The sequence below is a fragment of the Bombyx mandarina genome, chromosome 12 (assembly GCF_030267445.1).
Source record: "Bombyx mandarina strain Sakado chromosome 12, ASM3026744v2".
Classification (NCBI taxonomy): Eukaryota; Metazoa; Arthropoda; class Insecta; order Lepidoptera; family Bombycidae; genus Bombyx; species Bombyx mandarina.
This window is the reverse complement of record NC_143219.1, coordinates 2297744-2317245: the sequence shown is the minus strand read 5'-3', so window position 1 is coordinate 2317245 and position 19502 is coordinate 2297744. Positions and strand designations below refer to the sequence as shown.

The 19502-nt window shown below is 37.3% G+C and overlaps 2 protein-coding genes across 2 annotated transcripts; one reads left to right on the top strand and one right to left on the bottom strand.

Moving 5' to 3' along the window:
* The first annotated feature begins 430 nt into the window (after positions 1–430).
* Positions 431–4754, top strand: LOC114243556 (uncharacterized). Its single transcript, XM_028175090.2, has 3 exons — positions 431–622; positions 3761–3894; positions 4578–4754. Exons 1-3 carry the CDS (start codon positions 490–492, stop codon positions 4731–4733), a joined length of 423 nt encoding a protein of 140 aa, XP_028030891.2. The 5' UTR covers positions 431–489; the 3' UTR covers positions 4734–4754.
* Positions 4748–19257, bottom strand: LOC114243536 (putative fatty acyl-CoA reductase CG5065). The gene is made up of 11 exons (XM_028175053.2): positions 18936–19257; positions 16317–16419; positions 15295–15408; positions 14509–14631; positions 13072–13197; positions 10836–10989; positions 10341–10442; positions 8087–8273; positions 7379–7485; positions 6770–6899; positions 4748–6397 (listed from the first exon to the last, which is right to left on the bottom strand). Exons 1-11 carry the CDS (start codon positions 19043–19045, stop codon positions 6157–6159), a joined length of 1497 nt encoding a protein of 498 aa, XP_028030854.2. The 5' UTR covers positions 19046–19257; the 3' UTR covers positions 4748–6156.
* Between the last annotated feature and the right edge of the window lie 245 nt (positions 19258–19502).

Here is a 19502-nt window from a genome sequence, read left to right as displayed (position 1 = left end):
TGTAAATAAAATATACATTTTCATTTTTAGCTAATAATGGAGGTGCCTCCATTATTATTAAACTGGTTCTGGCTACATTTTTTATTTCTGATATTTCAGCGTTATTCGAAGCGCCATTACCACGGCTAGATTGGAGACTGCGTGTAGGTTATTAGAAGCCGACAGTTCTGTCTATACTCTTTCAATTCGGTTTTCTGATGCCACCGACTGACTTGTTGACTCTCCAATAATATTTATAACGTAGAGTCGAAGTTTAAAAATAATTCTGTAATATATTATTTTGGAATGAAACCGCCAACAATGTAGGTAAACGTTACACAATCATTATGAGCGATGAGACGAACGCCAACACGTATTGAACCTATCAAATGTTATCAGAGGTCACGCATGTCGACAATGAACGTAGTTTAATAACAAATCGTATAAGTTTCAAAGTGAAATTCGAACCGAACACAGTTGCACGTAGTAAAGACGAAAACTCTTTTAACAATGTTCAAATATTTGTTCTTTCTAGCGTTCGTCACTTGTGCGTTTTGTACCGATGTAGATTATTTTGACGATGTTGTTAATATGCTTATGAACTACGATGATCGACTCGTTGCGTCCGGTGAAGAAGATGAAGGTAAATCGTTATTTTATTACGTGTTGCATGTGTAGGCAGATTAGCATACCACCTGATGGTCAGCATGGTCAGTGGATAAAGACGCTCATGAACGTGAGCAATGCCAGGGGCATAGCCAAGTCGCAGCCAAATAATACTATGTAACAGGTTAAATAGATTAAAGATAATAGTATTTTAACCATATCCCTAAAGTAAATAAAAAAGATGTGTGGTGTCGTGAGACACCGGATAGGAACGAATTTCCTTATTATAAAAATATTAATTTTAAGTTATATTCGAAGTATAAAGAAAATAAAACTGAAGATTTCGCAACAACTCACGGTCATTCGGTAACGTGTGAACTTATTGTGGTACACTTCATTCACGGTTGTTTGCATAAGAGTTAGTGTATTGCGCAAACGAACGCTCTGAGATCGTGGTCAATGAATGATAAAAAAATATGTTATTTTTTGTACGTTATTACAAAGTTAAGTCGTACACTGTGTGCATTACTAATAAAAATCTTACGTTACGGACGTTTTTCCCGGTTAAGGTACCCCTCCGCATCCTCTCATTAGGAACTTCCTTCCAAAAATACTAAACAAAACAATAAAACTCGTCCATTAAGAAGCAATTTAAAGCAAATGGAAGGACGAGGACGTTGAACCTACGTCGCAGCTGATCTAATTGAGCGTTTAATATAAAACCGTGATGTAAAAGCTAGTTTCGTGAAATCAGGAATTGGGAATAAATGGAAATAGTTTCCGGTTAAGAGATCAATTTTCAATATTAAATGCATGAAGTGTCTACTGGCTCCACTATTCGCTGTGAATTCGGTTACTTGTCTATTGCAATAAGAACTGAAATGTTTTCGATATTGGTTTGTTTAGTTGTAATTTGTTTGGTAATTAATAATAGCCTTGGCATTATTAGCGTCCGTGAGTAATTGTGATTTCAGTAGTAATAAAGGTTCATTGAACTCGTTCAATAATCAAAAGTTCTCATTGGATTCAAGCACAGACGAAATTATCAGTTCATTCACTCATAAGCTCATAAGTAGTCAATGTAAGGACATTGACTATTGAACCGAATTGAGTAAGAACTCAATACCCTACTTGCAGTAGATTTGTTAATCAAAATCGTTTCATTATTAAAATTGATATCTGCAAATCTTAGAAAGCAGTCGATTGATTGAAAGTAGGACTGATTGAAACAATATTGAATTTTTAGCATTGATTTTTAATTGAAGAGACTTGTTTGTTTCAACATTTTATTTAAATTTTTTAACAGAAATGGAAAATTCTTTGAGTTTGTCATTGAATTCTAATATATCACAGTTACGTCGCTATGATGAACATTTTTATTGTACCAGTTGCTATAATAAGGGTTTTGTTTTCCAATACCTCCTGGTTTGAGCCCCGAGAGCTCACCTACACGCTAGGGTAACGCTGATATAACTTCTCAGGGCTATCTGCATAGGTATGGAAAAAAAAACATAATATATAAAATATATTCAACATTCTTAATTATAGTTATAGGGTGTATTTGCATTTTACGATTAGAAAGAGAGCAGAGAGTCTGTCATGGCATCTGCGATTTTCGCAGCGGATAATAAAAACGTCACGCAAGATTTTCTTTTATGGCCTTTACAAGCAGACGAGTCTTTTTTTTTTTTTTTTTTTTTTTTTTTATTGCTTAGATTGGTGGACGAGCTCACAGCCCACCTGGTGTTAAGTGGTTACTGGAGCCCATAGACATCTACAACGTAAATGCGCCACCCACCTTGAGATATAAGTTCTAAGGTCTCAGTATAGTTACAACGGCTACCCCACCCTTCAAACCGAAACGCATTACTGCTTCACGGCAGAAATAGGCAGGGCGGTGGTACCTACCCGTGCGGACTCACAATAGGTCCTACCACCAGTGATTACGCAAATTATAATTTTGCGGGTTTGATTTTTATTACACGATGTTATTCCTTCACCGTGGAAGTCAATCGTGAACATTTGTTAAGTACGTATTTCATTCGAAAAATTGGTACCCGCCTGCGAGATTCGAACACCGGTGCATCGCAACAACGAATGCACCGGACGTCTTATCCTTTAGGCCACGACGACTTCTATGTCTATGACCTAAGTAATGGTGAGTGACCACCGTCATTCGGGGACTTCAATAATGCCAGGAAACGAAGCTACAGCCCACAGATACAAGCTCTCCTCAAACCTAGTTTGAAGAAGAACATATCTTAGCAATCAGAAAATACCGTGAAGAAAAAGAAGTAAGCCGGATGGTGGCATGAAAGATCTCTGAATACGTACAGTGGATAGATTAACTAAAAAACGCGATTCTTCGGTCACTTGCCAATTCTGCCGACACGCTACTTTTGTTTATTGGATCTGGAAGCAGCGTTAGACTTCCACCTTTTCTATAAGATGTTACGATCGCTATGCCTACGATATCCATGGCGCGTATGAGCACTGCTTGAGGTGTGCAAAATCTCTACTAGCTTTATCATACCACGGTTTTCTATGACCGACAGCGGGCACCTTATAAGATGGAACGCAGAATTCCATCTATTGAAGCATCACATCGTTGATCCGCACAGACGTCTGAATCATTAGAAGAAAAGCAGAAGTTTCCTCTTTTTTCTTTTTTAAGTGGGTGGACGAGCCCACGGTCCACTTGGTGTTAAGTGGTTACCGAAGCCCATAGACATTTACAACGTAAATGCCGCCACCCACCTTGAGACATGAGTTCTAAAGTCTCGCTTTTAACGGTACAACAGCTGCCTCACTCTTCAAACCGAAACGCATTACTACTTCACGGCAGAAATAGGCAGGGTGGTGGTACCTACCCGTGCGCAACAAGACGTCCTACCACCAGTCATTACGCCAATTATAATTTTGCGGGTTTGATTTTTATTACATGATGTTATTCCTTCACTGTGGAAGTCAATCGTGAACATTTGTTAAGTACGTATTTCATTGGAAAATGGGTACCTGCCGGTGGGATTCGAATACTGTTGCATCGATCGACACGAATGCAGCGGACGTCTTATCCTTTAGACCACGACTTCTTCGTTGGAAAGATGCGTAAAATTCCTGTACCCATTCTCAATTAGTCGACCTGTATTGTTATTATAATAAATATTACTTCCAGGTGAACAGCCAGTTTTGTCTGAAGGTATATGGAAGTGCGGTGATTGTGAACAAATTCAAGAATCAAATTTGATCTACAACGAGGTTAATGAAGTAATTAATGACTTGAATTCCAATGAATCAGTTCAGGTTCAGGTAAATTTTTATCTTTTAATTAAAAGAGTTTTGGTAAATTTGTAATACAATTTAGTTCCAGAAGACATTTTAACGAATTGCCTTCGATGGCAGTCTAGAATACGGTGGTAATGGTGGTGTTGTCCACCACCATGGTCATCAACAATACTAGCGGCAGCCAAGTCACAATTAATAATATTACTTGAATTTATTCAGTACTTTAGTATTGTATCAAAGCCATATCACTCACAAGCAAGACTTCAGAAGATTCCTGGAGATTTTTGGAACCTCTGGGTCTGCAAAGAGACTTTACTTCTCTCCACTACATGGAGTCGATGCGTTTATCAACAGTGCGTTTCAAGGAATCTTTTTTCCACGGTATTTCCCGAGCGCTATAACATGTCCTTCTTCAAACGAGGCTTATGGATGAGTACTTAACGGCAGGCAGCGGCTTGGCTCTGGCCCTGGCGTCTCTCAAGTCCATGGGCGACGGTAACCACACGGTATGCTCGTCTGCCTACAGAGGCAATAAAAAAATATCATTTCGTAATAAAATCACGCAAATGAAAAGTTTGTTTTTCGTTGTTTAGAGCTGAACTTGTACAATTTTATATAAACTGAGGATTCAGAATAAACTTAAATGTTCCTGTAGTCAAAACTAATGTACGCCATGACTGTAGCTTCGCATTTCTATGGGATTTCAGGTAAGCTATTCCCTACAAGACATGCGCTGCATCACGCTGAGCGCTGACGAAGCAAAGTCCATCCGCAGAGTTTCAGGATCTTGCAGTGGAGACTACGTCACTCTCAGTGTTACACCAACGAGATCGTATCAGTTTACTGTGAAACTATATAGTTAAATGAAACGATAAGCAATATCACATTGTTTTTTATTTATTTAAAATGCTTAAGTGGTCGGTTTGAATCTGGTATATATTCATTACATAGAATAAGACCCCAACTTATAAGTATTGCTACCAGTATTTTAATGCAATTTAAATTTATAAGCTCTGTTATAGCCACGCCCAAAACAAGAAATTAGAGCTTTTTTTTAATAAGAGTACAATTTACACTGAATTGGTTTCTATTTTCAGATGTAGACTTTGTTGTTCGTCAAATTACGGGAAATTTATCTGTAAAAGGAGTCTTCTATCTTTGTAAAGCTGTTTCTTCCACATAGCATTTGGACGCCAAGTGAGGGTTAACACTTTACAGGTTATCTTACTAAAGAAGTTGTGATGTTGGAAGATGATTAATGATTACGTTATGTATTTATATACACTATTATTATATTGCATAACAATAATCTGAAAGTTCAATCTTGAGGAAGTGTTCCTTTCAAAAGAAGTCCATTATCAATAACAAATAATGACCCAGTTATAGTTTTTGCTTTTTCACTGAGAAGGAACGCTGCAAACTGCGCTATTTCGTCCAGATCAACCATTTTACCAAGAGCAGTGCCTTTTATCAACTTGCCCAAGAATTTCGCTTTACCTTCATCATGTATATCCATCGTATCTATAAAACTAGTTTTCACTGGGCCCGGGGCAATAAGATTCACTCGGACATTCTTACTAGCCAGCTCTAAAGCCAAACATTTCGTAAAATGATGTAATGCAGCTTTGGAAACACAGTAAGAAAAAGTCTCAGACGCTATCGGAGCGATACCTCCAACACTTCCAATATTAATAATGGATCCTTTACTTGCAATCAAATATGAAGCCGAAAGATGAACCAAATGCACAATGGATCGAAGATTGATGGACATAACTTCATCAAACATTTCAATCGCTTCATTGGACAAAATACTGATGAATTTGGCTACACCAGCACAATTCACAAGCACATTTAACTTCCCAAATATTTTTTTTGTCCTTTTAAGGATCATTCTTCTATCATCGTCTTTAGTCACATCTGCTCTGATTACCAATGGCTTTGTACCAACTAGTTCACATCTTGCTGCTACTAATTTCAGTTTATGTTCTCTTCTACCAATTATAACAACTGTTGCTCCTTGAAATACTAATTCTACAGCAATAGCTTCTCCAATACCGGAACTGCTTCCAGTCACAATGACCACTTTATTTTTTAGACAATTCTCCATTGTATTTGTAAATGACAATATAAATTACATATGATATATACACTTATTTGATGCGTACCATTAACAGTAGAGAATTGATAAACGATTAGATAAATTACAATCTAATGAAATTATGATAACAAACATACATTCGGTGATGACAAAGATGTTTTTTCAGGAACGGAATCAAAAAATTTATTTTAAGATTTATTTGGCCCCACTTTTCCCTGGCACAAAAACTTTTCGATGCCCTTTTGATAGTCTTCTAAGTATTTTCTCCAGTGAATATTAACGGGATCACAGGGAAACTTTTTTTGATCATCCAATGATAGAGATCTAAAGAGTTTCCTAGTATTTTCGCATTCAATTACCCATGAATTGTTCAGAAAAAAACTCAGTGCTTCTTTTAAATGTATTACTTTCTTCTGTGTTTTTGTATACCTGGGAATGAAAAATCGAATTAAATAAATTAAATTTAAGCGTCTGATCGAATCTGCAGTGTGTCCTAAAGTTCCATGAGGTCCAAATTAAATTCGTTCTCATTTGATGTACACAACATTCTAACATCGCTTAATGTTTTCCAGACCAATATTTTCCCGTAAAGAGGAAGATATCTGTCCTAGCAGTATTTGTAAACTTAAATAAACGCCTTCATTTCAATGTGGATGATGGCTCTTTCGCTTTGACCAATATCTCTATCCAATCCAGATTAAGCCAATATCCCTATCGTTCACCCACTAATTACATATGGCCTATATAACGAGGAGCGGCTCTCGCCTGGAACTCTTAAAAAATATTGAAAAATATATTTACTTTGGTCTCCTTCCAGTAACCCACAGCCAACCGTCCGCTATTTTTGCAGGAATTAACTGCAGAAACATCGTATAAATTGAGTATAGTAGCTTTGACTGTGTGTATAATACAAATGGATATGGCCAATCATCTGAAACAAATGAAATGTCTAAATACATCTCATCGTTATTCTTCTAGGTTGAGAAGGTGCTATATAAACATCAAGTCCAGCCTAAGCTGAACTCTCACTGGGCATTCGTCAAGGTAGATATTATTAAGGAGTCAATTTATTCTTAACATCTAATTTGGGATTCAGCATACGACCCACATGCTATGTGGGTAATAATTATGTGTATTATTCTGTTTCAATGAAAAACATAATCTTTCTTTGTTGACGGTTAATTTTACTGCCAATGATACTGACGTACCAGGGACTTTGCATCAAATTGATTCTACGACGTGAACTCCTAGATTTTATAAAAATGGCGGCATAGAAGTTGCGATGTCTATATTTGGTAAACAGAATGATTTGGTTCAAAGTTGAATCTATGGAATAAGGACTCTATTGATTTATTCTGAAATATGAGTCCTACCACATTTTATAACTAGACCTAAGTATCAGAGACTTACTCAATTTATTCTTAACTGTATCTTTTATCATGCACTTATGTGCATATGCCCAGGTTATTGGATTCGCTCCTGTGGTACAACTGTTGAATACCGGGACATCGCCACAACTGAAAATCAAATGGACCGATAGAAATAGCCAATAATATTTTTTATTTATTGCTTAGATGTGTGGATGAGCTCACAGCTCACCTGGTGTTAAGTGGTTACTGGAGCCCATAGACATTTACAACGTAAATGCGCCACCCACCTTTAGATATAAGTTGTAAGGTCTCAGTATAGTTACAACGGCTGCCCAACCCTCCAAACCGAAACGCATTACTGCTTCACGGCAGAAGTAGGCAGGGTGGTGGTACCTACCCGCGCGAACTCACCACTCCTCCTGGGTCCTACTACCCACCAGTAATTACGCAAACTGTAATTTTGCGGGTCTGATTTTTATTACACGATGTTATTCCTTCACCGTGGAAGTCAGTCGTGAACATTTGTTGAGTACGTATGTCATTAGAAAAATTGGTACCCGCCTGAGATTCGAACACCATTGCATCGGTCAACACGAATGCACGGGACGTCTTATCCTTTAGGTCACGACATTTTCTAATGGAATAAAGATTCTTCCCTGTCATATGGTATTTAATGGAGTCACCACAACTGTGAAGTCTCATCATTGTGTGGTGATTCCAACTCTGGTAACAGCAAAAAGCGGATTACCTGTCGTTTCTCGCTCCCCCAACGATACAGAGGTTCGCGACATAGTCCACTGGTATCATGTCAGCTAAGAATTCTCTTCGAATGAAGCACGAACGATCCCATCCACGAGATGCATTGTATAAGAAGCGCGTCGGTCCATACCAGTTGTCTAACCACCCAGGTAAAGGCTGCTCTGCTTTCGAAGTAACTAAACAAGAAGAAGAAGATGGAAGAAGACCACGAGGTAGAGGCTCGACACGTTGGACGGACCAAATCCGCACTACCCTCGATACCACAGTTCATGATACTCTACACTCGGCGGCAGATAGAGGCAAATGGCGTGGAATGGTCCGTAATAAACTCTTGTTGCGAGGAGGTGGTCACGACCTTCAGTATTGAGGAAACCGAAGCAAGAACAAGAAAAACAAGAAAATCGATTGTATATATAAAGACTTATCCATTTGTCTGACAGCTTATGCAGGTTAGTTTACCTGTCTGCGGAATTTGAGCCCCAACCTTTTTTTCCTTTAGGCCACGACGACTTTCAATTAATTCGACTTCAGCTAGAATTATAAGGACATGGGCCATTTTCGGCCCAGCTACTCGTGCTCTCAAGAACATTAATGAAATATCTAAAGAAAAAAACATTTCATTTTTAAATACTACTTATTATAAAATTTGCGGGTATTTTAATGGTGGGATAATTAAAATCATAAATAAAAAGAAATTAGCATTGATAATATTGAAGGAGTTGTCATAGGTAAAATATATTTATATTTTAAACAATTCACATTAAATCTTCTTAGAAAAATATTATACGAGTATTGCAAAAAACTAGCAAAATATATTAACATATTTAATTAATGGATTTTAATATAAATATAAAATATCATATCTAAAGAAAAATCTATTTTTATACTTTTAAATCCGTAGAATAAATTATTAAATGGATGAATAATTATTGATCTTTAGCAAAATATTAATAATAGTTTAAAAAAACTAAAAAATACGCTTTATATAAAATTCAACTAAAAAATAGAAAAAAAATATTAATAAATTTAAATTGAATGTAGTGTAAAAAAAAAATACAACGGCTACCCCACCCTTCGAACCGAAACGCATTACTGCTTCACGGCGGAAATAGGCGGGGTGGTGGTACCTACCCGTGCGGACTCACAAGAGGTCCTACCACCAGTGATTACGCAAATTATAATTTTGCGGGTTTGGTTTTTATTACACGATGTTATTCCTTCACCTTGGAAGTCAATCGTGAACATTTGTTGAGTACGTATTTCATTAGAAAAATTGGTAACCGCCTGCGGGATTCGAACACCGGTGCATCGCTTCAACACGAATGCACCGGACGTCTTATTCTTTAGGCCACGACGACTTCAAATCTATACATTAATACGTGAAGCAAAAACTTTGTATCCCTTTTTACGAAAATTGCGCGGACGGAGGACTATGACATTTTCCACACTTGCAGAGAATATAGAGAAGAAGTGCACAAGGCTAATATTTTTTTTAAAATAATGAATAAAAGATACATTAAATCAATAAAGAAAACATTACACACACTACATACCATGTATTTGACGCACACACGCATGCATACTATTTATTGTCAAACTTTTGTTCTTGACGTCTGTTGTCAAATTGAGAATAGATTAAATATTGTTTATCTTTGTTAATATTTTTTATAGTGTAGTCTTGGCGAAATTTGTGAATAAAGAAGTATAAAATACAATCATAATAGTGTACAAACTTACAATTCCAATTAATTAAAGTCGAATTTCGACTACTGCGGGACCTCTAGTTATTTATAAATATTTAATGTTTATTGATGTTTTACATTTAATTTTGATCACTCGTTTTCGCACTCGTGCGCATTGTGGATATTATGAAGTGTTTCGTTGCGATATACCTATAAAATTAAGTCTTGGCGTTCACTGAATTAGGTATGTGTCATAAAGTATAGTAATATAGATAATATTTAAGCTGATGATGATGTTAAGGTGTCAGTGTATTGACAGCAAAATCATATGATATATGATTCTTATATCATATGATTAAAATTCTTATCTTAAAATTCTTATCTTATTTTTTAAATATCTTTGTATCCCCATGTATCCCCATTAATTTGTTTATAATAAAAGGGATATATAGTCTTTTATTTAAACTTAATTTCATTACTGTCCTTGAACTTCGTGTAGTTGGAGCACGCAATGTATGGAGAGTGGCCCATGTCCTTTAGAAATATCTATTTAACACTTACTCATAGATGGTCTAACTATGCATGTCGGTATTGTGCCATGGTTTTCAGCCACAAAGGCCTCTGTCAACGCTTTACCATAAGCGTATGTATTACAACGTCGTTCTGCAAGTAAAGTAATATTGCTTATTGTTATGAACAAGCATTTTTTTGTGCAGATCATAATGTTTTATTACGATTAAAGGTCAACTTAGGTCATTGAGTTACTGCTACTGTTGTTCTTTTCGTAATCGGGCGAATGAGCTAATAGCGTTAAGAGACTGATGGAGTCTATACATATGACTGACTCGGTGGTGCAATAATTTAAATGTTAAAAAATATTGTATACGCAATAGTCGATGAGGAGGGTCAAGGACCGGGCTCAGTGGTGTGGATTGGGAAAGGCCTATATCCAGCAGTGGACGACTGTGGGCTGATGATTATGATGCAATAATTTAATAAGCAGACTGTACACTTATTATTAGTTCGTACAAAAATAAACTACCAAGACAGACTCACGCAAAAATTTATTTGTTTCCTCTTCGTCGTTGTCGTAGTTCGATATGAAGGTCTCTAGTTCTTTGTGATTAGCCGGCGGCGGGTACAACGTCTCCTTAACTATCTTCTCTCCATCAAGCGCTTGTGCATATGCAGACGAAACGTGAACGAAGGACTATAAAAAAATAATTTAATAATTGTCCAAAAGAAAATCAAATGTTGAAGACTATTTTATTACACTAGCTTTTGCCCGCGACTTCGTTCGCGTGGAATAGTTACTTTGGCATAACGCTAAATTTTACCCGCGACTTCATTTACATAGAGAGTGATGGAAAATAATAGAACGTTAAGGAGATATTTAAGGTACCAAAATCACGTTTTTTAACCGACTTCAAAAGAGGAGGCTATCAATTCGACCATAATTTTTTATCTATGTATGTTCACCGATTTCTCGAGAATGCTTAAACCGATTCTGATAATTCTCTTGTCTATTTTTGTTCGAAAGAGTAGACTTCCTGAATTGTCCTGGAATCATCAAGACCTGATGATGGGATCTTGGAGAAATCCACAAAAATCTGTAATTTTCAAAACCTATCTTGAAGTGATTTGGGTGTTTCTTGTTATACTTTTTTTTTATTGCCGTATAGGCAGACGAGCATACGGCCCACCTGATGGTGAGTGGTTACCGTCGCTCATGGACGTCAGCAATGCCAGAGGCAGAGCCAAGCCGCTGCCTACCGTTTAATACTCTCCACAAGCCTCGTTTGAAGAAGGACATGTCATAGCGCTCGGGAAACACCGTGGAGGGGAGCTCATTCCACAGCCGGATGGTACGTGGCAAAAAAGATCTCTGGAAACGCACTGTGGATGAACGTAGTGGCTCCAGGTAGTATGGATGAACTCTACTCCGGTGGAGGGCGGTGCGATGGTAAAAACGAGATGTCGGTATCATCTCGAACAATTCCTCAGAGTACTCCCCATGGAACATACGATACAGAATACAGAGGGAACCGAAGTCCCTCCGCAGACCCAGAGGTTCCAAACGATCCGTGAGATCCGTGATTCTTCTTATTCTGTGCCGCCGCACACCGGCCGGCCGGCGCCTTGTACATCAATATTACGCACTTGATCATTATTGTGCTGCGATGTTATTTTAAAACTGCGATATCTTCTCATACTCATTAAAATACTCATAGCGAAACACTCAATAAAAACAAGTGGGTGTAGTTTTTTTTTTAATTAAAAAACTTGTAATGAATAGCGTATTTATTTGGATAGAGATTAATATCATCTTTATAAAAACACCTTCACAAATAATGCTTTATTTTAGAACAAATTTGGTTAGCATAAGAAACGTTATAGGGAGCCAACCTTAACATATAGACATATGCTGTTGCGGACTTCTTTTTAGATCTTTTAAAGGGGAATAATTCCGTCATACATTATTTCAGCGAAACTTTAACCGTTTCCGCAGCGAACGCAGCGGGAGCTCTCAAAAGGGAAAAAACCACGATGTTGAAACATTATTGTTGTTCTTAATTGAGCGTGATGCTATATAGCTTTATAGCCTTCTTCAACAAATGGGCTATCTAACGCTGAAAGAATCTTGCGAATCGGACCTGCAGTTCCTGAGATTATCGCGTTCAAACAAACAAACTCTTTAACTTTATAATATTAGTATATATTCGATTTTGCCCGCATAAAAGTAATCTGCAGAATTCAATGGTTCATGAACTATATGGGGTGAGATAGCATAATGTAAATCCAAGGTTTGGAAATTAGGTCTCAATTCTGAAGTTCATATTTTTTGTGGTTTTGTTTCCCTTTATCATAACTAATCAGATGAAATTATTATTGTTTTGATCGCACGCGCTCGACTCCAATGTGATCCCAGTTTTTTTTTTTTGTTTAGATCATTTTAGTATTTAATGCTCAAATTTCGAAAAATATACCATTCTCAAAAGCTTGCCTACAATAATCAATAAGGAGCTTCGAAAAATTTACAATTATTGTCTCAATTGACAACTGTTTCAGAGGGCTTTCAAATTAATAGCTTTAATCTGAATATTTACATGAAATTAAAACAAAATAAAAGTATAATTATTAAAAGGATTAAAAACTTTAAAACTTTAAGTATCAGACGAGACGCACCCTCAAACATCGTCCTCACTTAACTTTCTGCATAATAGATGCCGATTTCGGAGCCAAACACCTAAATAAATAGCATACCTAAATTTATTAACAGAAAAATACTCACTTCAATCTTTTGCATTTGACGTAATAACTTAAGTACTCTCTTCGTCCCCTCATAGTTGTAATTCAGGGTAACAGACATAGGTTCTTTGAACTGTATACTTGCGGCCATATGAAAAACTACCGAAACCTGAAACATTACACGATCAGATACCGAAGCGAGAGGCCCGTGCATTGGCATCTGAGGATTTTTAAGAAAGGGAATAGGACAAACTCTACTGCCTACTTGGCTATACCAATGACCTCTACGACATTATAAGATAATCAAACGTAATTTTGGCCACATTGACGGCTCTACACATTTCCAGGAACACATTATTACAGAATAGAGCGTAGAGATCCGTACAATACAATAAAAATAATAACAAGATTATCCCAGCTGATAAACAAAACAAGGCGATATTTGTCGAGAATAAGTAAAAATAATATTAATAACAACAAAAGAGGAAGTGTAAAAGTAGTCCCGGTAGTCAACAAATTAAAGAGCGGACGGTTAGCGTGGTATGGACATGTGATGCGTAGAGAGAAGATGCATATGACTAGGAGATGTATGAAAATGGTAGTGCAAGGTAGAGGGGGAAGAGGTCGACCGAAGAAGACATGAATAAAGTGTGGGAATGACGACATGAGAGAAAGAGAGGAGTGAGTGTTGAGATAACGACTGATAGAGGAGAATGGAAGAGAAAAATTAGCTGTGCCGACCCCACCTAGTGAGATAAAAAAGAAGGGTGGGAAAAAAGAAGAAGAATAATTATAACAATGTAAAATATAAATATAAAATCTCGGACTACGCTCCTATCTTAGCTCATGGTCCATGACCTATGCAAGTGTAGTGTTCGCTCACGCGGCCCGCACCAACTTGAAACCCCTTCAAGTTATTCAATCCCATTTTTGCAGGATAGCCGTCGGAGAACTATGGTTCCTAAGGAATGTGGATCTCCATGATGACCTGTAGCTTGATTCAGTCAGTAAGTATCTACAGTCGGCATCATTGCGCCACTTTAAGAAGGCGGCACGACCTGAGAACCATCTTGTCGTTGCCGCTGGAAATTGCATACCCGATCCTGTAGACCGAATAGTAAATAGTCGACGTCGCCCAAAACACGTCATTATCTTCCCGATCCATTAATGGTGCTTTTAGGTACCACAAGAACTGGTCACCGTTCTTGTCGAACCCGTCGCTTGCGACGAAGGGCTCCATGAGTGAATTAACTCATAGACACAGCCCACTGAGTTTCTCGCCGGATCTTCTCAGTTTCCGATCCGGTGGTAGATTCTGCGAAGCACTGCTCTTGCTAGGGCCAGTGTTAGCAACACTTCCATGTTAAGGTGCACCTGAAATAGCCTCTCAAGGCTACCAGCATAGGTAGGTGGGAAAAAAAGCTCATGCATATACATTTGAAATTAATAAGATTTTAAGTAAATAGTAATAAGTACCTACCTCTGAGGTTAACGTTTTAATGTCTTGTGTTTTCATGGCCAAGTCGGTTTGCGTGACGTCGCCATATATAGGCACTATTTTGTTTACTGCGGACGGCTTCAAGACTTTTAACTTTCCAAAAATCTGAAAGGGCAGATTTCGAAAATCTCATGCCACTGAATTTTATTTATAAGTAAATAGATGCATGCATGTATGTGTTTGATTATATTGTATGATTATACTATTATATACTATATTTATATAAAAATATATTATATATTACGGTAATTTTGAAGTCGTCGTGGCCTAAAGGATAAGATGTGTGGTGCATTCGTGTTGAGCGATGCACCGGTATTCGAATCTCAGGCGGGTACCAATTTTTCTAATAAAATACGTACTCAACAAATGTTCACGATTGACTTCCACGGTGAAGGAATAACATCGTGTAATAAAAATCAAACCCGCAAAATTATAATTTCCGTAATTACTGGTGGTAGGACCACTTGTGAGTCCGCGCGGGTAGGTACCACCACCCTGCCTATTTCTGCCGTGAAGCAGTAATGCGTTTCGGTTTGAAGGGTGGGCCAGCCGTTGTAACTATACTTGAGACCTTAGAACTTATATCTAAAGGTGGGTGGCGCATATTTACGTTGCAGATGTTTATGGGCTCCATTAACAACTTAATAACAGTCGGGCTGTGAGCTCATCCACCCGTCTAAGCAATAAAAAAAAAACCAATAAACCCTCCGCACGTAGCTGGAATATCCCCTTAGGCTACTAGTGAATAGGTAGGATACAATATCTTACAGAATTGTTCATCAGAGCAGCCATTCTTCGATCGATAGTTTCGCCATCCTTTTCTCGAATCATCAAATATAATTTTTCCACGTCAGTATCGTATAATAACTTCTCAACCAGCACCTGAATTATGTTTAACATTTCAAATGCTAATAAATAATGAGATTATTTTTCATTTTGAAACCCAAGGTCACTTCTTGCTTTGTTAAAACAGATGCATTTCTTAACGGTAAACAATAAACAAGACGTTTTCCCACATAATTTGTTTTGTTTAGCTTATGATTTCTGATGACGCGTTCCTACAAATACCTCTGAGCGTATAATAGAAGGTGATATTGATTGACGTCATCGAGTGGCGGCAGAATATGTTGAATGGACAACTTTTGTCCGCGACTTCGTCCGCGTGGAATAGTTACGTTGGGATAACGCTGAATTTAACCCGCGTCTTCATTTACGTAGAAGGTGAAAATATTTTTAAATAATAGAATGCTAAGAAGCTATTTAAGGTACCAAAACCACGTTTTTTAACCGAATTGAAAACAGGAGGTTCGACCTCGATTTTTTCAATTCGGACAGAGCCTTGCCGCTGCCTACCGCATTTTGTTACGCTTCTATATACGACTAACTGTACCCGCCCGCTTCGCTGGGCATCTAAAATTAACATTATTATTTCTCACCCCCACAAAAATTTTCATCATTAACGCCCCCGCAACTGGTGTAGGGAGTCCAACACTCATATAAATATTAAGTACATGTATTTTCTACATGGATACCAAGTTTCAAGTCAATCGTATGCACGGTTCAGTAGTTATAACGGAACATCCGTAAAACCACTGTAGATTTATATATTAGTATAGTTTTATTCTATTTGAAGCCATGTGTGAAGAAAGACATTGAACATTCAAGCTGAAGGTGCGTTCGTATAGTGTGTGATGCGATGATAAAAGACATCACTGAACCGATCATAAGAACTGATAAGCCGATGGGCTATGAGTTCATTCCCCCTCTAAGAGAACGAAAATAATACTTACCTTTCCCAGAAAGCCCGTACCTCCAGTAACTAGCACTGACTTCCCACTATAAAATTCACTAATTGATTTCTTAGGTGCATTATCATGACGATCGATGTTGGCACTTGAACAAAACAAAAATAATTAATCACACGTTTCAATATCTGACTGTCAAATGTTAATCATGATCTCTCGATTCTACATTGGAATCGAAGTTTAAAGTTTAATCTTTTCAAGAGACCATTTCAAGGGGCAATCATTTTTTGAAAAGTTCATTTAAAAAAATTTAGTTTACTTGGTCGAAGCCCCAAGAAAAAGACAAAATGGTTTAAATTAGCTCCATTTCATTTTTATATATTAATTTACATTACTTACGAGCGGTAGGACGTCTTGAGTCCGCACGGGTAGGTACCACCACCCCGCCTATTTCTACCGTGAAGCAGTAATGCGTTTCGGTTTGAAGAGTGGGGCAGCCATTGTAACTATTAGAACTTATATCTCAAGCTGGGTGGCGCATTTACGTCGTAAATGTCTATGGGCTCCAGTAACCACTTAACACCAGGTGGGCCGTGAGCTCATCTATACATCTAAGCAATAAAAAATCGTCAGTGACCACAGAAACTGCTATGTAATTACAACGTCTACAATATTAGTAACGTAATGACAGTTAAAATGCGAGATTAAACCATAAAATTAATTTTAATCGTGTCCAAGACTTGTGAAAATCGAAGAAAACAATAATACACTTGTCTTCACCAAACATGAGATTTGAAGGATTGTACAGCCGCTGTGCAATTCAATTTAAACTTTATTTCTACATTTCAAGGCTCATAATATAATCACTTAATATTAGATAGAGCATAATTATAGACAGCTGGTCAAACAAAGAATACCTACACATGCCGTTCGATGGTTTTATTTACGATGATCAACACATTTATGGTAGTCTGGCCACAAAATGTTTGTGTTTTTGGAACGAAGTTCCTTATGGGAGGATGCGGAGGGGTACCCTAACCGGGAAAAATCGTCCGTAACGTAAGATTTTTATTAGTAATGCACACAGTGTACGACTTAACTTTGTAATAACGTGCAAAAAAAATAACATATTTTCTTATCATTCATTGACCACGATCTAAGAGCGTTCATTTGCGCAATACACTAACTCTTATGCAAACAACCGTGAATGAAGTGTACCACAATAAGTTCTCACGTTACCGAATGACCGTGGGTTGTTGTGAAACCTCCAGTTTTATTTTCTTTATGCCTCGAATAGAACTTAAAATTAATATTTTTATAATAAGGAACTTCGTTCCTATCCGATGTCCCACGACACCACACATATTTTTTTTACTTTTTCTGTATACTGTAAACTGCCTTTTTATCTCTACCTATTCGCTGGTAGACTAAGAGGCTATTCCAGCTACCCCCGGACGTGTAGGTGAGCTCACGGGCTCAACCTAAGAGAAATTGCTAACACTAGCCCTAGCAAGAGTAGCGCTTCGCAGAATCTAGCACCGGATCGGAATCGCGACCCACTGAGAAGATTCGGCGAGAAACTCAGTAGGCTGTGTCTATGGGTTAGTTAGAAAGGTAACTGGTGCTTGAGAGGCCTCGAAGTACCGTGAGTGAATCCGGGGGTTCCGACAAGGCATGTTTCGGGCGACGCCGGCTTTGCGTTGCCCCGTCGCGATCGGACAAGGAAACTGTCTTTAGACATTTAAGTCTAGTTTTGAGAAAAATGTTTTTATAGGCGGTGTATTCACAATCTCTAGCTACAAGTCCGTCTCAATCAATCTATAGTGGGTCTAGTGGATCCTGATGCACTCTTCTTCTAAGTTTCTATGAGTCATTGTAGGTTTAGCTCTACGGATTGCTTCATCTATAACTTTACTTATGGCAAGTTACGATGAATCCGTTCATTAGTAGGTTACGAGGTATCTTCGCTATCATCCTGACGTATTATTTTAAAAAAAAGTTGCTACTTTAAGCCCCCTAACAATTTTATAGATATTATATCGAGGGGTGAAAAGCTATTTGGTTTATGTTTCTATGATGTGACGGTAGCTTCAATTCTATGGATTACTTCATCTACGAGTATAACTTTTCTTATGGCAAGTTACGATGCATTCGTTCATTAGTAACATACCAAGCTATCATCCTGACATATTCTTTTAAAAAAAGCTGCTACCTTAAGCCCCTTCACAATTTTATAGATATTATATCGAGAAGTGAAAGGTTATTTGGTTTAAGCAACACTTTTGAAAATTTACAGGAGATCCATTTATAGTTTAAAACTTGGAAATATAATTATGAAAAAAAAACTTCTTCAACTATTTGAATGATGCAAACATAATTTGAATTTCTATTAAAAACAACGAATTATTGATGCTAATACCAAATGAAACGAATTTTTCGTTACAAAGATAATTGGCGAGTATTAAGCAAAATGACGCTTAAACCGAATAGCCTCTTACACACACCTCGATATAGTTCACATACTCTTTATATTTGGGTCCTTTGAATATTAAAGACGCTTCAGATAGACGTCAACTTCATTTCCAAGTATTATAGAACCTTTAACACCCCCGCTCAATTCTAAAAGCAAATACCGCATTACTATTCTCTTACAGAGGTACTTACCAAATGTAACTTGTTGAAAAGTTATTCGTTAATAATTTAACATTGTTTTTGTTGAAATTCAATAAAAATTTATTTTGTAAGAACAAACCATGAGTAATTAGACCCGTCATTATCGTAATGCTGCGAACAACTAACTAGCTAAAAGATACTTTTATTAAACGAACAATTATTAAAAATAAAAATAATTGTTGTTTTGTTTGTCTAGTTCTTAATAGCGACTTTTCTCACTATACAAATTGAGAATAATTATCATCGAAGAGAACATGATTCTGAGTCACCTAATACCGCTAATGCAGTCAAAGCGAGTAATTAATACAACTAATCAGAATATTATTATGTTTTATTTAAATAATCTCTTTGAAGGCACTTTTAAATCGTCATAACTTTAGCACCGATTCGTAAAGCACAGCTGAGGAGAATTGGCATGAAATTCTTGGTTTCTTCTTCTCAGTCGTACACTCATGGCGGCTTTTGAGAGACTTCTCCATCTCTCTCTATTTGTGGCGGTACGTGTACATTCAGTAAGGGAACACTTCGTAGATGACTTAATCAAGTCTGTCCACCTTG

Excerpts from the sequence above, each read along its gene's own strand:
- LOC114243536 (XM_028175053.2), bottom strand. The coding sequence starts at position 19,045 with ATGACGGGTCTAATTACTCATGGTTTGTTCTTACAAAATAAATTTTTA. Across the intron at positions 10,443-10,835 it reads GGAAACAAATAAATTTTTGC|AACGACGTTGTAATACATAC; the intron begins GTGAGTCTGTCT and ends CTTTACTTGCAG. Across the intron at positions 7,486-8,086 it reads GGGGGAGCGAGAAACGACAG|TTGTGGCGATGTCCCGGTAT; the intron begins GTAATCCGCTTT and ends TTTGATTTTCAG.
- LOC114243556 (XM_028175090.2), top strand. The coding sequence starts at position 490 with ATGTTCAAATATTTGTTCTTTCTAGCGTTCGTCACTTGTGCGTTTTGT. Across the intron at positions 623-3,760 it reads GTCCGGTGAAGAAGATGAAG|GTGAACAGCCAGTTTTGTCT; the intron begins GTAAATCGTTAT and ends TATTACTTCCAG. Across the intron at positions 3,895-4,577 it reads ATGAATCAGTTCAGGTTCAG|GTAAGCTATTCCCTACAAGA; the intron begins GTAAATTTTTAT and ends ATGGGATTTCAG.